General features: G+C 38.8%; 2 protein-coding genes across 2 annotated transcripts; one reads left to right on the top strand and one right to left on the bottom strand.

Moving 5' to 3' along the window:
- Positions 1-190: 190 nt before the first annotated feature.
- LOC135653132 (nudix hydrolase 26, chloroplastic-like) lies at positions 191-11,387 on the bottom strand. Its single transcript, XM_065174656.1, has 6 exons — positions 11,123-11,387; positions 10,984-11,034; positions 10,372-10,464; positions 2,040-2,134; positions 788-902; positions 191-701 (listed from the first exon to the last, which is right to left on the bottom strand). Exons 1-6 carry the CDS (start codon positions 11,330-11,332, stop codon positions 570-572), a joined length of 696 nt encoding a protein of 231 aa, XP_065030728.1. The 5' UTR covers positions 11,333-11,387; the 3' UTR covers positions 191-569.
- Positions 11,388-12,838: 1,451 nt separating this feature from the next.
- Positions 12,839-13,753, top strand: LOC103970760 (NDR1/HIN1-like protein 1). Its single transcript, XM_009384675.2, has one exon. The coding sequence runs from the start codon at positions 12,897-12,899 to the stop codon at positions 13,530-13,532; it is 636 nt and encodes a 211-aa protein (XP_009382950.2). The 5' UTR covers positions 12,839-12,896; the 3' UTR covers positions 13,533-13,753.
- Positions 13,754-15,144: the final 1,391 nt, after the last annotated feature.

Here is a 15,144-nt window from a genome sequence, read left to right on the forward strand (position 1 = left end):
ACGGTTCTAAGCCCCTCGAGCAATACAGCAATCAATCAGAAAGAGAATAAGATGATGGATGACAATGCTGTGGATTTTGGTTTATCCTTCCTGCTGGGATAATGGGAACATTCGATTAGTCTTATTTAAATTGATTTTGTATCAGTAGAATCTATTTTATATAAAACTAGAATTCTTAGAAATATTGGAATGGGAGTAAAATGAATTTATGGATAGAATCAAATATACAATATTCGGTAACTGGGATCAATCAACACATTTTTAAGCCTTTGTGCCTTATTTTGTGCACAATGTAAGGTTAAAAGCAAGCTCTTACAAATATTACTAGACGATGATGCTTTTGTGAAAGGAAGATTGATGGGCACAAAAGCTGGTTCATACTTCAGCATCCGAGGCTTTCGTCTCTGTCACCATTATTATCACAATAGGCACAATAGCATCAGCAGTTCAACATGACTGTCAAAAAATTTTATTTTGTACACTAAATAAGGAAACAGAAGAAATCAGGCTCTGCAGGGATGGTATAATCCTCCAAAACTGCTTAACTGATGTGCAGGCATTCAACCAGTTTATGGGGTCAGATCTCCAAAAGATGGTTGATCTCCAGAGATAATCTTCTTCTGTGAAGCCGAATCCGGTTGTAAATGGGGTTTAAAGAACTGTAACACCTGCTCATAGACTGGTTTCTTGAACTCCACTGCCTGTTAAGGAAATGCATATATAAAGTGTCAGATTCAAAGCTCCTCCCATCAAGGATATAGCAGGGATGAAGGGTTGGTTCACCCACGAGTTCAATTACTTGCTCTGGTGTCATCCACGTCCATTCTCCGAATTCTGGTTTCTCAGATCCATCCCCAGAGAGATTAATTTCTTCTTCCTTCCCGGTGAATCTAAATAAGAACCTGCATTTCAGTGCAGATGTAGCCAGATGAAAGGAGATCACAATCACTTCTTTAAGGTTAACAGGGAGTTGAACTAGTCTTTTTTTTTTTTCTTCTCTCTAAAGCTGACTAAAACAAGGCAGCAAAACAGGATGAATAAACTACATACAGACTATGGAGCGGAGATCTTTCATCTTAATTAAATATGTTTTATAGAAAAAGCCATCTATTTAAGAGCACCCCGGTGCCTTAAACAATCAAGGTATTCAAAGATGGATTCTCTGGACTCTGATACCAAGTTATACGATGACTAACAACACAAGTCATATCATAATCGGCACACTATTCATAGTGCAAACATCATGTAGGCATAATATACGGTTCACACCAACTCTCATTTATTAGCCATGCTTTTAAAATGGCTCAGCCGGATGATCTTTCTAAAAATATCAATCTACACAAAATATTATCTTTCGGCCAAAGCTACCAAGTTATCCGGCCAAAGAACAGCAGTCACATCTGATCAGTTTCTATCAAACTCAATTTGAACATCCTATTTGCCTCAGGTAGATCACCTTAATTCGCTGATGGTACATATCATTGCAGAATTAAAGTGCTCAACAAGATTTATGCAACCCATCTATTAACCTCTTTTTTTTTTTTCTGCCCAACCCATCTATTAACCTTATTGGCATATCTGCGTTCGTCTTTCTGCTGCAACAGAGTCGAAAGCGTTCTCGAAAGCAGATGTTGATTCTTATTTCCTCAACACCATGCAAGATGAGAGAAGCCTAATATCATTTACTTCTACTCAGAACTATTTTTTATTCTAACAAAACTAGTCAAAGAATTTTTAATGATAACTTTCAGTACATCTCTTTCGTGAGTAGAGTTTGCTTTGATCGTCTCGAATATCCCTCCAAAGTAGTATGGCAATTTTCATCAACAATTTCCCATCACCTCCGAACAGAGATGCTATGGGTCCATTTTTCCCAGCATGCATCTTCCAACTTTAATAAAGGAAAACATTAGTTTTTCATTCATGGTGTTATACAATAAGAATTGATGGTGACTTAAAAATTGAAGCTTGTGCGATCCTAAAACTTGTATCTTACAAGCACAAGGTTAGAAGTTTATGAAGAGGAATTACATGCTTACCACTTTTGTGCTTGACCTTTCCAATCTGTTCCCCATTGTTTGTTTAGTTTTTCTCTTACTTCCGGAGGAAAATCATAGGTTAACCAATAAGGGACCTGCAAAAGAGACAAAATAGGCTAAATAGCTTGTTGGGAGCAACCAACCTGAAAACAACTCATAGAATTCTGTAGCATATGGGGATCGTCACATGACATCGTAAATGACTCTTTAGTATCTAAGCGGGTGTCACATCCGGAAATTTTTTTTTTTTTTATTTCCACACTGGCCAAATAGATAAACATCACTTTATTCATCATCTATAACCATTTATTACAATTCATTTATTCATCAAATTACAAATAAAAAAGTAAACATAGTGATGTTAACTTCAAGAGTCATCCTAGTGGCTCTACCTAGCGGTAGAGGAAGGTCCACTCTCCACTGGAATCCGATTTAGTACTAGAGGGAGGCTGCTCTGAAAATCAAAAACAAAGAAAATTCAGCAACGCTGAGTAGGAACCCCAAAAGTCAAATCAAGATAAATACATGACCAAAATTCAATCAATCATCCCATTGGCGTATATCAAGTACCCGAAGGAGCACTCCCCCAACAGCGGATGGAGAGGCTTTATCCTACGGGATGAGTTTGTGTTCTCCCAACAGCGGATGGAGGCAAACTCATATCACACTCCCAACAGCGGATGGAGTGGTGTCCCACACCCGCCAAAGTGGGGACACGTTCCTCCCAACAGCGGATGGAGGAACCGTCCAGCCGCCACGTCTGATGGCCCGCTAATCCTCGAAGGGAATCGCCCTACCTGCTCTTGGCAGGAATATAATCTCACACTGGTCATATCCATTTCGGGATGAAATAACATATTTAAAACATCTCTTTCAAAAGTCATCAATATCAAATAATATAAATTAACCCTCAATTGACTTGAACTCTAGTTTAATCGATTCAATTGAACTCGATTTACTAGAGCCTAACTGAACTGATCTCTAATCCTTATTTAACTGGTCTGGAACCACCCTAGACTAGTATAATTTAGACTAGATTAAGTTCAATTTAAGTTAAACTAACTTGAATAAGTCAATCAATTCGGAATCACCCTGAATTGATCTAGACTAATCAAGTATAGTTTAATTCAATCAATATTTGGGCTCAAGTTCAACAATAATATTGGGCTAGATTGAGCCAGTCCATCTATTGGTCATGTGCATTATACATGATTGAGCATGCATTACATAAAACTGGCCCAGCCTTGGCCCATGGACTAGTCATAGCATATACCCATTAACAACATATATGAAAACATAATAATACGTTAAAAGATAGATGAGGAGAAAAGTTTTAATACAAAGAAATAACATTCTCAATTTGACTAGAAATCATAAGACATTAAAAGAGGGACTAGGAGATAAGTTTTAACACAAGGAAATAGCTTTCTAAATTCAAATAAAAATCATGTTTTCAACACATAAAATTTCAACATATTCTAGTCATATTTTAAATCATTCAGAATAATATATTTTAAATTTCAGATCAAAGGATATCAAAAAGGGATTTTAGATAACATATTCTAGTCTAACAAGATTTTAATCCAGATAAGATTAAAGATAAACTGTAATACAGAAAATATATCATATAAAACATATACCTTTTTAACATATTTAATTCTACAATAAAAACATTAAACATGGGTCAAAGAATATTTTGAAAACTTTAACTGATTACTTTAATACAAAAAAATTTGACATTTAAAGAATTGATACACATTTTTCAAACTATAAAACTTTCAACATTTAAAGAATCAAAATAAAAGCTAAAACTTTTAAGAAAGGTAGGGAAACCTACCTCTTGTCAATAGGGTGTAACTCCTCGTTCTCTTGTCAACATGGTGTAACTCCTCGTTCCTCCCGCTGCTAGGCTCGACTAGGTGAGGAACGAAGGAGAGAGATCCCTCCCCTTTAAATAGGAGGAGGTGAGCCTCTATTAAGGGAAATAAATTTTAATTTTCGTATTTATTTAATATGAATTATTTTTATTTAATATACTAACAAATATGATATCATCATATTTGGAATACTTACTAGTTATTTCCTTAATTCATATCAACCAACAAGGAAGTAGATTAAGATTTCCTTAAATTATAATAACAAGTAAGGAAAGAAAATCAATTCCTAACTTAAATATTTGATGTGATTACATTTCTCCCCTCATATAGGAAATTTGGTCCCCAAATTTAGCTTACCTTAATAGAATAGATGAGGATACTGCTCTCGCATATCTTATTCTCTTTCCCATGTTGCCTCTTGGTCTGAATGGTGTTGCTAACAAATCTTTACCAAAGGTATAATTTTGTTCCTTAGAACATGTTCTTTTCTTTTCAAGATCCGGGTTGGTTGTTCTCTAAAAGTGGCATAATCTCGTAATTGTAGAGGTTGGTAAGATATGACATATGATGGATCCCTGATATATCTTCGAAGCATTGACATGTGGAATACATCAAGGATGCTAGCCAAAGCCGGGGGCAATGCCAATCTGTATGCTACAGGCCCAACCTTTTGTAAGATCTCAAATGAGCCAATAAATCTTGGGGCTAACTTTCCCCTTTGACCAAACCTCATAACTCCATTGGTTGGCGACACCTTTAAGAAGACGTGCTCACCAATTTCGAACTCTATATCTCTTCGTCTTCGATCTGCATAACTTTTCTGACGACTTTGAGCTGTTAATAATCTTTGGCATATAATTCGAATATCATCAGCATCTTTTTGAATTAATTGAGGCCCCAAAAGCTTCCGTTCTCCCACCTCATCCCAATATACAGGTGATCTGCACTTTCTTCCATAAAGAGCTTCAAATGGAGCCATCTGTATGCTAGAGTGGTAACTATTATTATAAGAAAACTCAATTAGATGCAAGTACATATCCTAACTCCCACCAAAGTCCAAAGCACATGCTCTTAAGAGGTCTTCAAGAGTTTGTATTGTCCTTTTAGATTAGCCATCAGTTTGGGGGTGAAAAGCTGTACTAAACTTTAACTGCGTGCCCAAAGATTTTTGTAGACTTCCCCAAAATTTAGAGGTGAATCTTGGATCTTTATCTGAGATAATGCTAACTGGCACCCCATGATATCGAATAATTTCTTTAATATATAAGCTTGCTAGTTTATCTAATGAATACTTCTTGTTAATAGGGAGGAAGTGAGCAGATTTAGTAAATCTGTCTACTATTACCCAAATTTCGTCATATCCTTTCACAGTCTTGGGTAATCCTGTCACGAAATCCATAGTGACTTGCTCCCACTTCCATTCAGGAATCAAAATCCTTTGTAATTTTCCTGTAGGTACTCGATGTTCTATCTTCACTTATTGGCATATCAAACATTTAGAAACAAATTTTGCTATATCTCTCTTCATACCACGCCACCAATAGTTTTGGCATAAATCTCGATACATCTTAGTAGTCCCGGGATGGATGTTAAATTTTGATCTATGTGCCTCATCCAATAATTGCATCTTTACTGGATGGCTTTCGGGAACACAAAGTCAATTGTGGAATGTAATAGAACCATCCTCGGCTTGGAGGAATTCAGGTCTAGATCCTTGAGCTATGTCCTTAACTATCATTTGAAGATATGTATCTTCCTTTTAACTTTCTTTAACCTTTTCCACCAAATATGATTGTGCCATCAGACACGCAAGAAAACATTTATTTGTCTCCGATAAAAGTTTAAGTTTTAAGTCTGCCAACTCCGTCGTCATAGAATTCCTTTGAATATTCATATAGGCTACAAGACTATAGGTATTTCTGCTTAAGGTATCAGCAACTACATTAGCTTTCCCAGGATGGTAGTTGATATTAAAATCATAATCCTTTAGAAAGTCCAACCACCTTCTTTGTCTCATATTTAAATCTTTCTGTGTGAAAATATATTTGAGACTCTTATGATCTGTGAAGATTTCGAAAGTCTGTCCATATAGATAATGCCTCCAAATTTTCAGTGCAAAAATGATAGCTGCTAGTTCTAAGTCATGAGTAGGATAGTTCTTTTCATGAGGCTTTAATTGCCTCGATGCATAAGCAACTACCCTCTCGTTTTGCATTAGAAGGCAACCAAGCCCTTGTAGTGAGGCATCACTATACACTACAAAACCTTCTCCCCCTGAAGGAATCACCAAGATAGGAGCACTGGTTAATTTCTTCTTCAATTCTTGAAAACTCTGTTGACATTTATCATCCCACATGAATTTTATGTTCTTTTGTGTCAATCTGGTCAATGGTGCTACTATTTTTGAAAAGTCTTCTACGAATCTTCTATAGTATCCAACCAAACCTAAAAAGCTTCTAATCTCTGAAACATTAGAAGGTTGCTTCCATTTTATCACGGCTTCAATCTTATGAGGGTCAACAGATATACCAGCACTTGAAATTACATGACCGAGAAACATAATTTCATTGAGCCAGAAGTTGCTCTTGCTTAGTTTGGCATATAGTCTCTCTTGCCTTAGGACTTCCAAAACTATCTTAAGATGGTGTTCATGCTCTGCTATGCTTTTAGAGTAGATCAAGATATCATCAATGAACACAATTACAAATTTATCAAGATAAGGGTGGAACACCCTATTCATAAGATCCATGAAGGCAGTCGGTGCATTTGTGAGTCCAAAAGGCATTACTAAGAATTCATTATGACCATATCTTGTTCTAAAAGCAGTTTTTTTTTTTGTACGTCTCCTTCCCTTATCTTTAGTTGATGATACCCAAATCTTAAATCAATTTTCGAGTATACCTGAGTACCTTGAAGTTGATCAAATAGGTCATCTATTCGGGGAAGGGGATATTTATTCTTTATGGTCACTTGATTGAGTTGTCTATAATCGATGCATAGTCGCATAGATCCATCTTTCTTTTTCATAAATATGATAGGGGCACCCCAAGGTGATACACTGGATCGAATAAAACCCTTGTCAAAATGCTCTTGGATCTGTTTCTTTAACTCCTCCAACTCAATTGGTGTCATTCTATACGGAGGTTTAGAAATAGGTGCAGTGCCAGGTAGAAGATCAATTGTAAATTCAATCTATCTATTTTGTAGTAGTGCAAGTAGATTTTCGGGAAAAAACATCTGGAAAATCCCGTACAATGGAGATGTCCTTTAATACTGGCTTCTTATATTCTTCTCCAAAAATAAAGATCAAGTATCCCTGACATCCTTTGAGTAATAATTGAGTAGCACTCAAAGCTGAAATAATATAAGGGAACTTTTCCTGAATCCCAATGAACTTGAAAGATGGTTGATCTAAGGGTGAAAAAGTAATAGTCTTCCGGAAACAATCGACACTTGCATGGTATGTTGAAAGTCAGTCCATACCCAAGATAGCATCGAAATCTTGAAATTCTAGTATAATAAGATCTACTAGCAAATCATGACCTTTAATAGTAATAACACAGTTTCTATATATCTGATCAACTGTCAAAGAGTTTCCAACTTATTATTTGTATGAACACCTCTCCGAGTGCGTACACTAGTAGCATTGCGACCATGAGCACCCCGAGTGATAAAACCACTAATATTTGGAATTGACCCTATTACTCTTATAATAGGTTAAAGACAATCATTGGTTAAAGTCAATCAAGGGACCTAATACACCTACAGGCCCTAGACCATGCTCTGATACCATAAAAATTGTCACATCCTGAATTTTTTTTTTTATTTTTATTTCCACACTGGCCAAATAGATAAACATCACTTTATTCATCATCTATAACCATTTATTACAATTCATTTATTCATCAAATTACAAATAAAAAAGTAAACATAGTGATGTTAACTTCAAGAGTCATCCTAGTGGCTCTACCTAGCGGTAGAGGAAGGTCCGCTCTCCACTGGAATCCGATTTAGTACTAGAGGGAGGCTGCTCTGAAAATCAAAATCAAAGAAAATTCAGCAACGCTGAGTAGGAACCCCAAAAGTCAAATCAAGATAAATACATGACCAAAATTCAATCAATCATCCCATTGGCGTATATCAAGTACCCGAAGGAGCACTCCCCCAACAGCGGATGGAGAGGCTTTATCCTACGGGATGAGTTTGTGTTCTCCCAACAGCGGATGGAGGCAAACTCATATCACACTCCCAACAGCGGATGGAGTGGTGTCCCACACCCGCCAAAGTGGGGACACGTTCCTCCCAACAGCGGATGGAGGAACCGTCCAGCCGCCACGTCTGACGGCCCGCTAATCCTCGAAGGGAATCGCCCTACCTGCTCTTGGCAGGAATATAATCTCACACTGGGTCATATCCATTTCGGGATGAAATAACATATTTAAAACATCTCTTTCAAAAGTCATCAATATCAAATAATATAAATTAACCCTCAATTGACTTGAACTCTAGTTTAATCGATTCAATTGAACTCAATTTACTAGAGCCTAACTGAACTGATCTCTAATCCTTATTTAACTGGTCTGGAACCACCCTAGACTAGTATAATTTAGACTAGATTAAGTTCAATTTAGGTTAAACTAACTTGAATAAGTCAATCAATTCGGAATCACCCTAAATTGATCTAGACTAATCAAGTATAGTTTAATTCAATCAATATTTGGGCTCAAGTTCAACAATAATATTGGGCTAGATTGAGCCAGTCCATCTATTGGTCATGTGCATTATACATGATTGAGCATGCATTACATAAAACTGGCCCAGCCTTGGCCCATGGACTAGTCATAGCATATACCCATTAACAACATATATGAAAACATAATAATACGTTAAAAGATAGATGAGGAGAAAAGTTTTAATACAAAGAAATAACATTCTCAATTTGACTAGAAATCATAAGACATTAAAAGAGGGACTAGGAGATAAGTTTTAACACAAGGAAATAGCTTTCTAAATTCAAATAAAAATCATGTTTTCAACACATAAAATTTCAACATATTCTAGTCATATTTTAAATCATTCAGAATAATATATTTTAAATTTCAGATCAAAGGATATCAAAAAGGGATTTTAGATAACATATTCTAGTCTAACAAGATTTTAATCCAGATAAGATTAAAGATAAACTGTAATACAGAAAATATATCATATAAAATATATACCTTTTTAACATATTTAATTCTACAATAAAAACCTTAATCATGGGTCAAAGAATATTTTGAAAACTTTAACTGATTACTTTAATACAAAAAAATTTGACATTTAAAGAATTGATACACATTTTTCAAACTATAAAACTTTCAACATTTAAAGAATCAAAATAAAAGCTAAAACTTTTAAGAAAGGTAGGGAAACCTACCTCTTGTCAATAGGGTGTAACTCCTCGTTCTCTTGTCAACATGGTGTAACTCCTCGTTCCTCCCGCTGCTAGGCTCGACTAGGTGAGGAACGAAGGAGAGAGATCCCTCCCCTTTAAATAGGAGGAGGTGAGCCTCTATTAAGGGAAATAAATTTTAATTTTCGTATTTATTTAATATGAATTATTTTCATTTAATATACTAACAAATATGATATCATCATATTTGGAATACTTACTAGTTATTTCCTTAATTCATATCAACCAACAAGGAAGTAGATTAAGATTTCCTTAAATTATAATAACAAGTAAGGAAAGAAAATCAATTCCTAACTTAAATATTTGATGTGATTACAACGGGAATCCTTATGTGCAAGTGAATTATGATAGTTGCTATGGATCACATCTAGTAGTGATAGTAAATGGACCACCTGTTGCACATGTACAGCAAGCTAGATTGTAACACCCCGATTAGAGTCTCACAGCGGAAATGAACAAGACCAAAAATAGCTTATAAGGGTTCGATGAGTGTATTACTATCAATTTCAATTTAAGCATTTTGATCAGTTTGTTAGGTCAAACGAAGTTGATGCGCTCGGGTCATGACATAGATAACCTTTTTTTTGCTAGCCATATAATCTGCCAAGTTGATAGTCCAAAATTAACTAAATCCACAAGCTCAAGCATGATCAACTCCTCCAAAAAAGGATTTAAATCTAACCAATTGATCCACTTACAACAAAAAAGAAAAGGAATATATACTGAAGAAATAAACTAAAGTCAAAATTCCAAAAGGAAGCAAGGATGTGACTTGTCTCTTCCTTCTTTTGCTGGTTCTAATTAACAATCGAATCCTGATTTGATAGTTGATTTGCAAAATTTAAATGCTTCGGAGTTAGATTTCGATACTAATACAACTTAACCAATTATGATGAGATTCCTCATAGAGAGAAAACAAACATATTATTTCAATTCGTTTTTGAAACTATTCCTTCTCTCTCAAAAAAATAGTAAAACACACATTGTATTATAAGTTTCCAACCTCTACAAGGATTTCTGCCGATGTAACTCCCGTTTCTTCTTTCAACTCTCTAAATGCGGCAACTCTGGGATCTTCTTCTCCATCCACACCGCCCTGAGGGAAAATAAATTCACATAAGAATGAAGAAATTGGTTCATAAAATACAAAAAAATAATAATATAACATATTAGAATATCTCTAAATCTGATGCCACAACTGAAGATGATTATTCGATCATCCATTTAAAAGTTTTCCCTTTATGTAGGTTATCATGATATTAAACCGAACTGTCATTACAGAGCATGAACAACCATAGGTGGCTTACCTCCTCCATGATTGACATATGCATACCCATCAAGTATCGAAGTTCTTTCTTTAGATCACACTATATTTTATTTTTCTTCCCCTTTTTTGTAAACAAGTATAGTAAATTATCCAACAAGAAAACAGCAATAGCTTAGCATGATTTCTGCAACACAGAAACCCTAATCTCTGGCATCTCTTTGGTCAATCATCTATACTAACCGAAGCCTTCAGTTCTTGGAAATTAGCAGATCAAGATGAGATTTTTAGCACAACCGCAACACCTATCTACCATAAAAAGAACCATCAAAGCATGGTTGCTACGAGCACCTGAGGCATTTGCCACGCGCCGGGGATGTCGAGCCTCGAAGCCGAAAAGATCTGAAAGAGTCCAACGATCCATCACAAGAATTCGCGAAGCAACGAAGAGATCACGGAATCCTGCAGCAAGGTATACCAAAGGCCGGACCTTGTTCTCGGGATTGACGAGGCAGATCCCGACGTTTCTCCGGTAGCCCGGGGGAGGGTTATCCATGGAGGCGGCGACGAGCTTCGAGGGTTTCGCTGACGGACTCGCAAATCTGACGAACCTTGGAGGGCAGGTGGGGGAGACGAGGGACCTATTGATCGCGGGCCAAACGAAGAGGACGGGCCGGCGGCCGAAGGAAGCAACCACCATCGCTCGCGCCGCCACGGCCGCAGGGTCGGCGTAGGGTATTGGACTCGGATGCTCGATGTACCAAAATTACCCTTCTTCGTAATTACATAATTACCCTTACGGACCAAATGTGGTCTGATTTAACTCCAAATCTTTCGTGGCGAGGCGAAACGCCGTGTGTTTGTGATCGGTTTGAGCTCAATTAGATCCATGAGACTGTTGCCAGCGTACGCATTCGATCTGTGTCCTAAGATTCTCATCTCTCGATTATGTACGATACGTTTTCCTCAGGCCAACACACGAAATTGTCTCCCGAAGTACAACAAGAATTTTTTGTCCTACATCAATGCAGCCTCTGCAACGTGATGCTCGAGCCCTCTACGGAATGGCCAGCCTACATACAGCCTTTGGTGGGCGGCGAAAAGGAAGAAGGTAAGGTTGCATCGTACGTGTTCTCCTTTCCTGATTGGCCATAATGCGTGGGGCCCGCAGATTCTGTCATCTAACCGCATATTTTGAGCGTTTGTAATAAATAGTACGCAGACATGCATAGCGAGATATACTGGTAAATGACCGGTGGTTGAGTCTAATCCTTGGTGCGTGGCTGGCGGCTTCTTTTAGCTTTTCTAGATGTGACGTGGGACATCAACGCACCGTCATCCTCCCCAACACGTCTCTCTCTCTCTCTCTCTTACTCACAAACCTCCACGCCTTCCGCATCAATATTGATATGGGACCGACCATATTTCTACTGATGGTAATTAATAGCAGTAATTATTCTCCCAATAATTAATGGAACACTGATTTATATATGATCGGCTCGTGTCTCTTGCAACGAAGAAGAAAGAAGATGGGCAAGCATGCCATGATCTGTCGTCCAGCATTGACCACACCGACTCGAATGGACTGTCGGACGTGGAAAGAAGTCTTGCCACGACTCTCGACCCACCGGTCGACGACGAGTGGCCCACTGGTTCGATCGAGACCCACAACCAAATTTTGATTCCGATCCCCCCCCCTTCCTTTATGTTACCTCACAATGACACACCATCAGACTTGCCATGACCGTGATTGCTTCCCAGTTAGCTAGCCTGAGGGTGGGTGCGATGTTACTTTACCGAGAGTGTGTTGACTGTTGACTGAGGAGATCAATTATTAAGAGGGTATTTAGAACATCTCACTTGATGTCTGTTCCCATGTTACATGAACATCTAAATTATCATCGGGATATTGGGGGAGTTCAGCTGTCACAGTTGTAGGAATCACTGCTTCCACCAAATGCTCTCGATCACGAGGTTGTCACCTCCCGTCCCTCGTGGATGAAAATGAATTAAAATACATGTACTCTTATTATAGATTTATTTTTTTTTTTTAGAATTTTAGGATTTCAAGATGATAGTTTTTTTCCTCTTTAATTGCATTAAGAGAACAAAAAAAAAAGCGTCTAATTAATTTGGAAGGACCACCACCACCACAAGCGGCCACCACCATTGACGCATGCACACTTCTTTTTAAGCATCACATCCTGTTGCGCTTCTTCACCTCTCTCTCTCTATCTCTCTCTCGAGCTTGCTGCGGCACCACCATGTCGAAGAAGGACTGCGGGAACCACGGGGAGCACAAGCGGCACAGGCTGTTCCGCCAGCTGTTCGCGGCGTTTCTGCTGCTGGTCATAGTCGCCCTCCTCGTGGTGCTCATCGTGTGGCTCGTCCTCCGCCCCACCAAGCCTAAGTTCTACCTCCAGGACACCAGAGTCGTCCAGTTCAACCTCACCACCGGCGTCGGCCTTCTCACCTCCGTGTTCCAGATCACCCTCTCCTCACGCAACCCCAACGGCCGCATCGGCGTCTACTACGACCGCAACGCCGCCTACGTCCTCTACAAGGGCCAGCAGATCACCGCCGCCACCGCCCTCCCGCCCGGCTACCTGGGCGCCAACGACGTCATCGTCTGGTCCCCCTACCTCTTCGGCGCCGCCGTCCCCCTCGCCCCCTACCTCGCCGAAGCCCTCTACCAGGACAAGAACGCCGGCTACATCCTCCTATACCTCCACGTCGACGGCCGCCTCCGCTGGAAGGTCGGCACCTGGATCTCCGACCACTACCACCTCCAGGTCAACTGCCCCGTCTTCCTCACCGTCGACAGCAGCAACCACTATGGCGACGGCTCCGTCCCCTACTTCCACTTCCGGCAGATGACCTCCTGCACCGTCGATGTCTAGATGCCCTCTCCTTTACCTCTTATCATGACGTCGTTACTGACGGTCGTTTGGGACACTTCGTTTTCTTTTCCTTTTTATTTTTCCTGGTAAAGAAAATAGCATAATAGCTCGTACGTATATGGTCACGAACCTTCTCGTTACTGTTCTTCAATTGTAATTATGGGGAGTAATGATCGGGCATATGGACGATGAAGAACATGTTGTGTCTCGATTGATTTCTATTTTCCTTCGGAACTTTGTGCATGATTACAGGGAGGACTGGCTCACAAGAAACGAAGAGGGGGTGGTGGAAGTACACCAAACGCTGGACAAAGAGTTGGTGGCAGGGCTATGCCACTTTTATTAGCCTTTGCGTGCAGATTTCTTTTCCAGTTAGGTGTCGGTCCGTCCATCGGTTTGTACATACATAAGCGCATACCACATGTTGAGATGCATAGAATTACAATCGTTGGATGCTTCTGTTGACCAAAGATAAAAGGACTCGCCATCACACAGACATTGCAGATGGCTGGTGATCGAATTTGTTGAAAGGTCAATTCAAGAGGACGAGAAAAAAAAGTCTGAGAGGACATGGAAGGGGATATGCATCATCGGAAGGAGAGGTTTATTGGACATCTCAAAAATATTGTCCGGATATAATTATATTGCATACATATTGGGGGAACTTATTACCTAATCCAATACCATAATAAATAATTTGAATGTAAGTATATATACACTATTGTCTGGCCCACTCGAAAGCTTGTAAAAGAAGGCTTTATTGTGATCTGTTTAAAGTTGAGATATTAGTTATATATACACATCGCCACCTGCTAAGTTACGAGTCCGCACTCTCCTTACCAACAATGGCGTCTTCCTGAAGTAAGTTATTAAGTCCATCACCGTCTTCTCTAAACCAAATAAACTGCTAGGCCATAAGTTCGTACTCTCTTTCGGGTCTTATGTAGGGGTTTATTTGCAGGAATTCAAGCAGAATATTAGTCCTGTCTCAATTACTCTGCATGTATTTGATTTTGATTTGTTGAGATTGTAATACAAACTAGCCTTTTTCTTGCAATGCTTTCGACCACCCACCCAAACGAGCACACCGATATGCTTTCATCTTAATGCATTGTGATTCATATGGCTAATCGTTACCATTTTTAACATATAAAAGAGATGTCTTTACAAGTTAATTAGAGAAATATTATAATTAAATTTATATCAGTGCAATTAGGATCCACTTGCTTTTCCATTTTAGGCAATATTATACTGTGCACACAACCGGCAGTTCTCAGCTGATCTCCGCATTGTGTCGTCGAGATGATTGGATCAAATCTGAGCCTGAAGTCCTATGCATTTTTAGCTTCATCACCCACTACATTGTTTTCTTCTTCAGTAATTTCTTTCTCTATGCTTTTGTTTCTAACATGATATCAAAGCCTAAGGTAGGAATTGAAGATGGATCGTGCAGATTGGACTTGGGAGGACTCCACTGCAGCTGCCTCCCAACCGTCCAGTTCTACCTTTGGTGCACTTGTCGCAGAAAATATCACCACAGTTCCTACAGTGATGCCTGCGATTAAAAGCTCCAAAATCTGAACCACACGATGTGCATTTGCTTACAGCTTCA

Source organism: Musa acuminata, chromosome BXJ3-11 (assembly GCF_036884655.1).
Source record: "Musa acuminata AAA Group cultivar baxijiao chromosome BXJ3-11, Cavendish_Baxijiao_AAA, whole genome shotgun sequence".
Classification (NCBI taxonomy): Eukaryota; Viridiplantae; Streptophyta; class Magnoliopsida; order Zingiberales; family Musaceae; genus Musa; species Musa acuminata.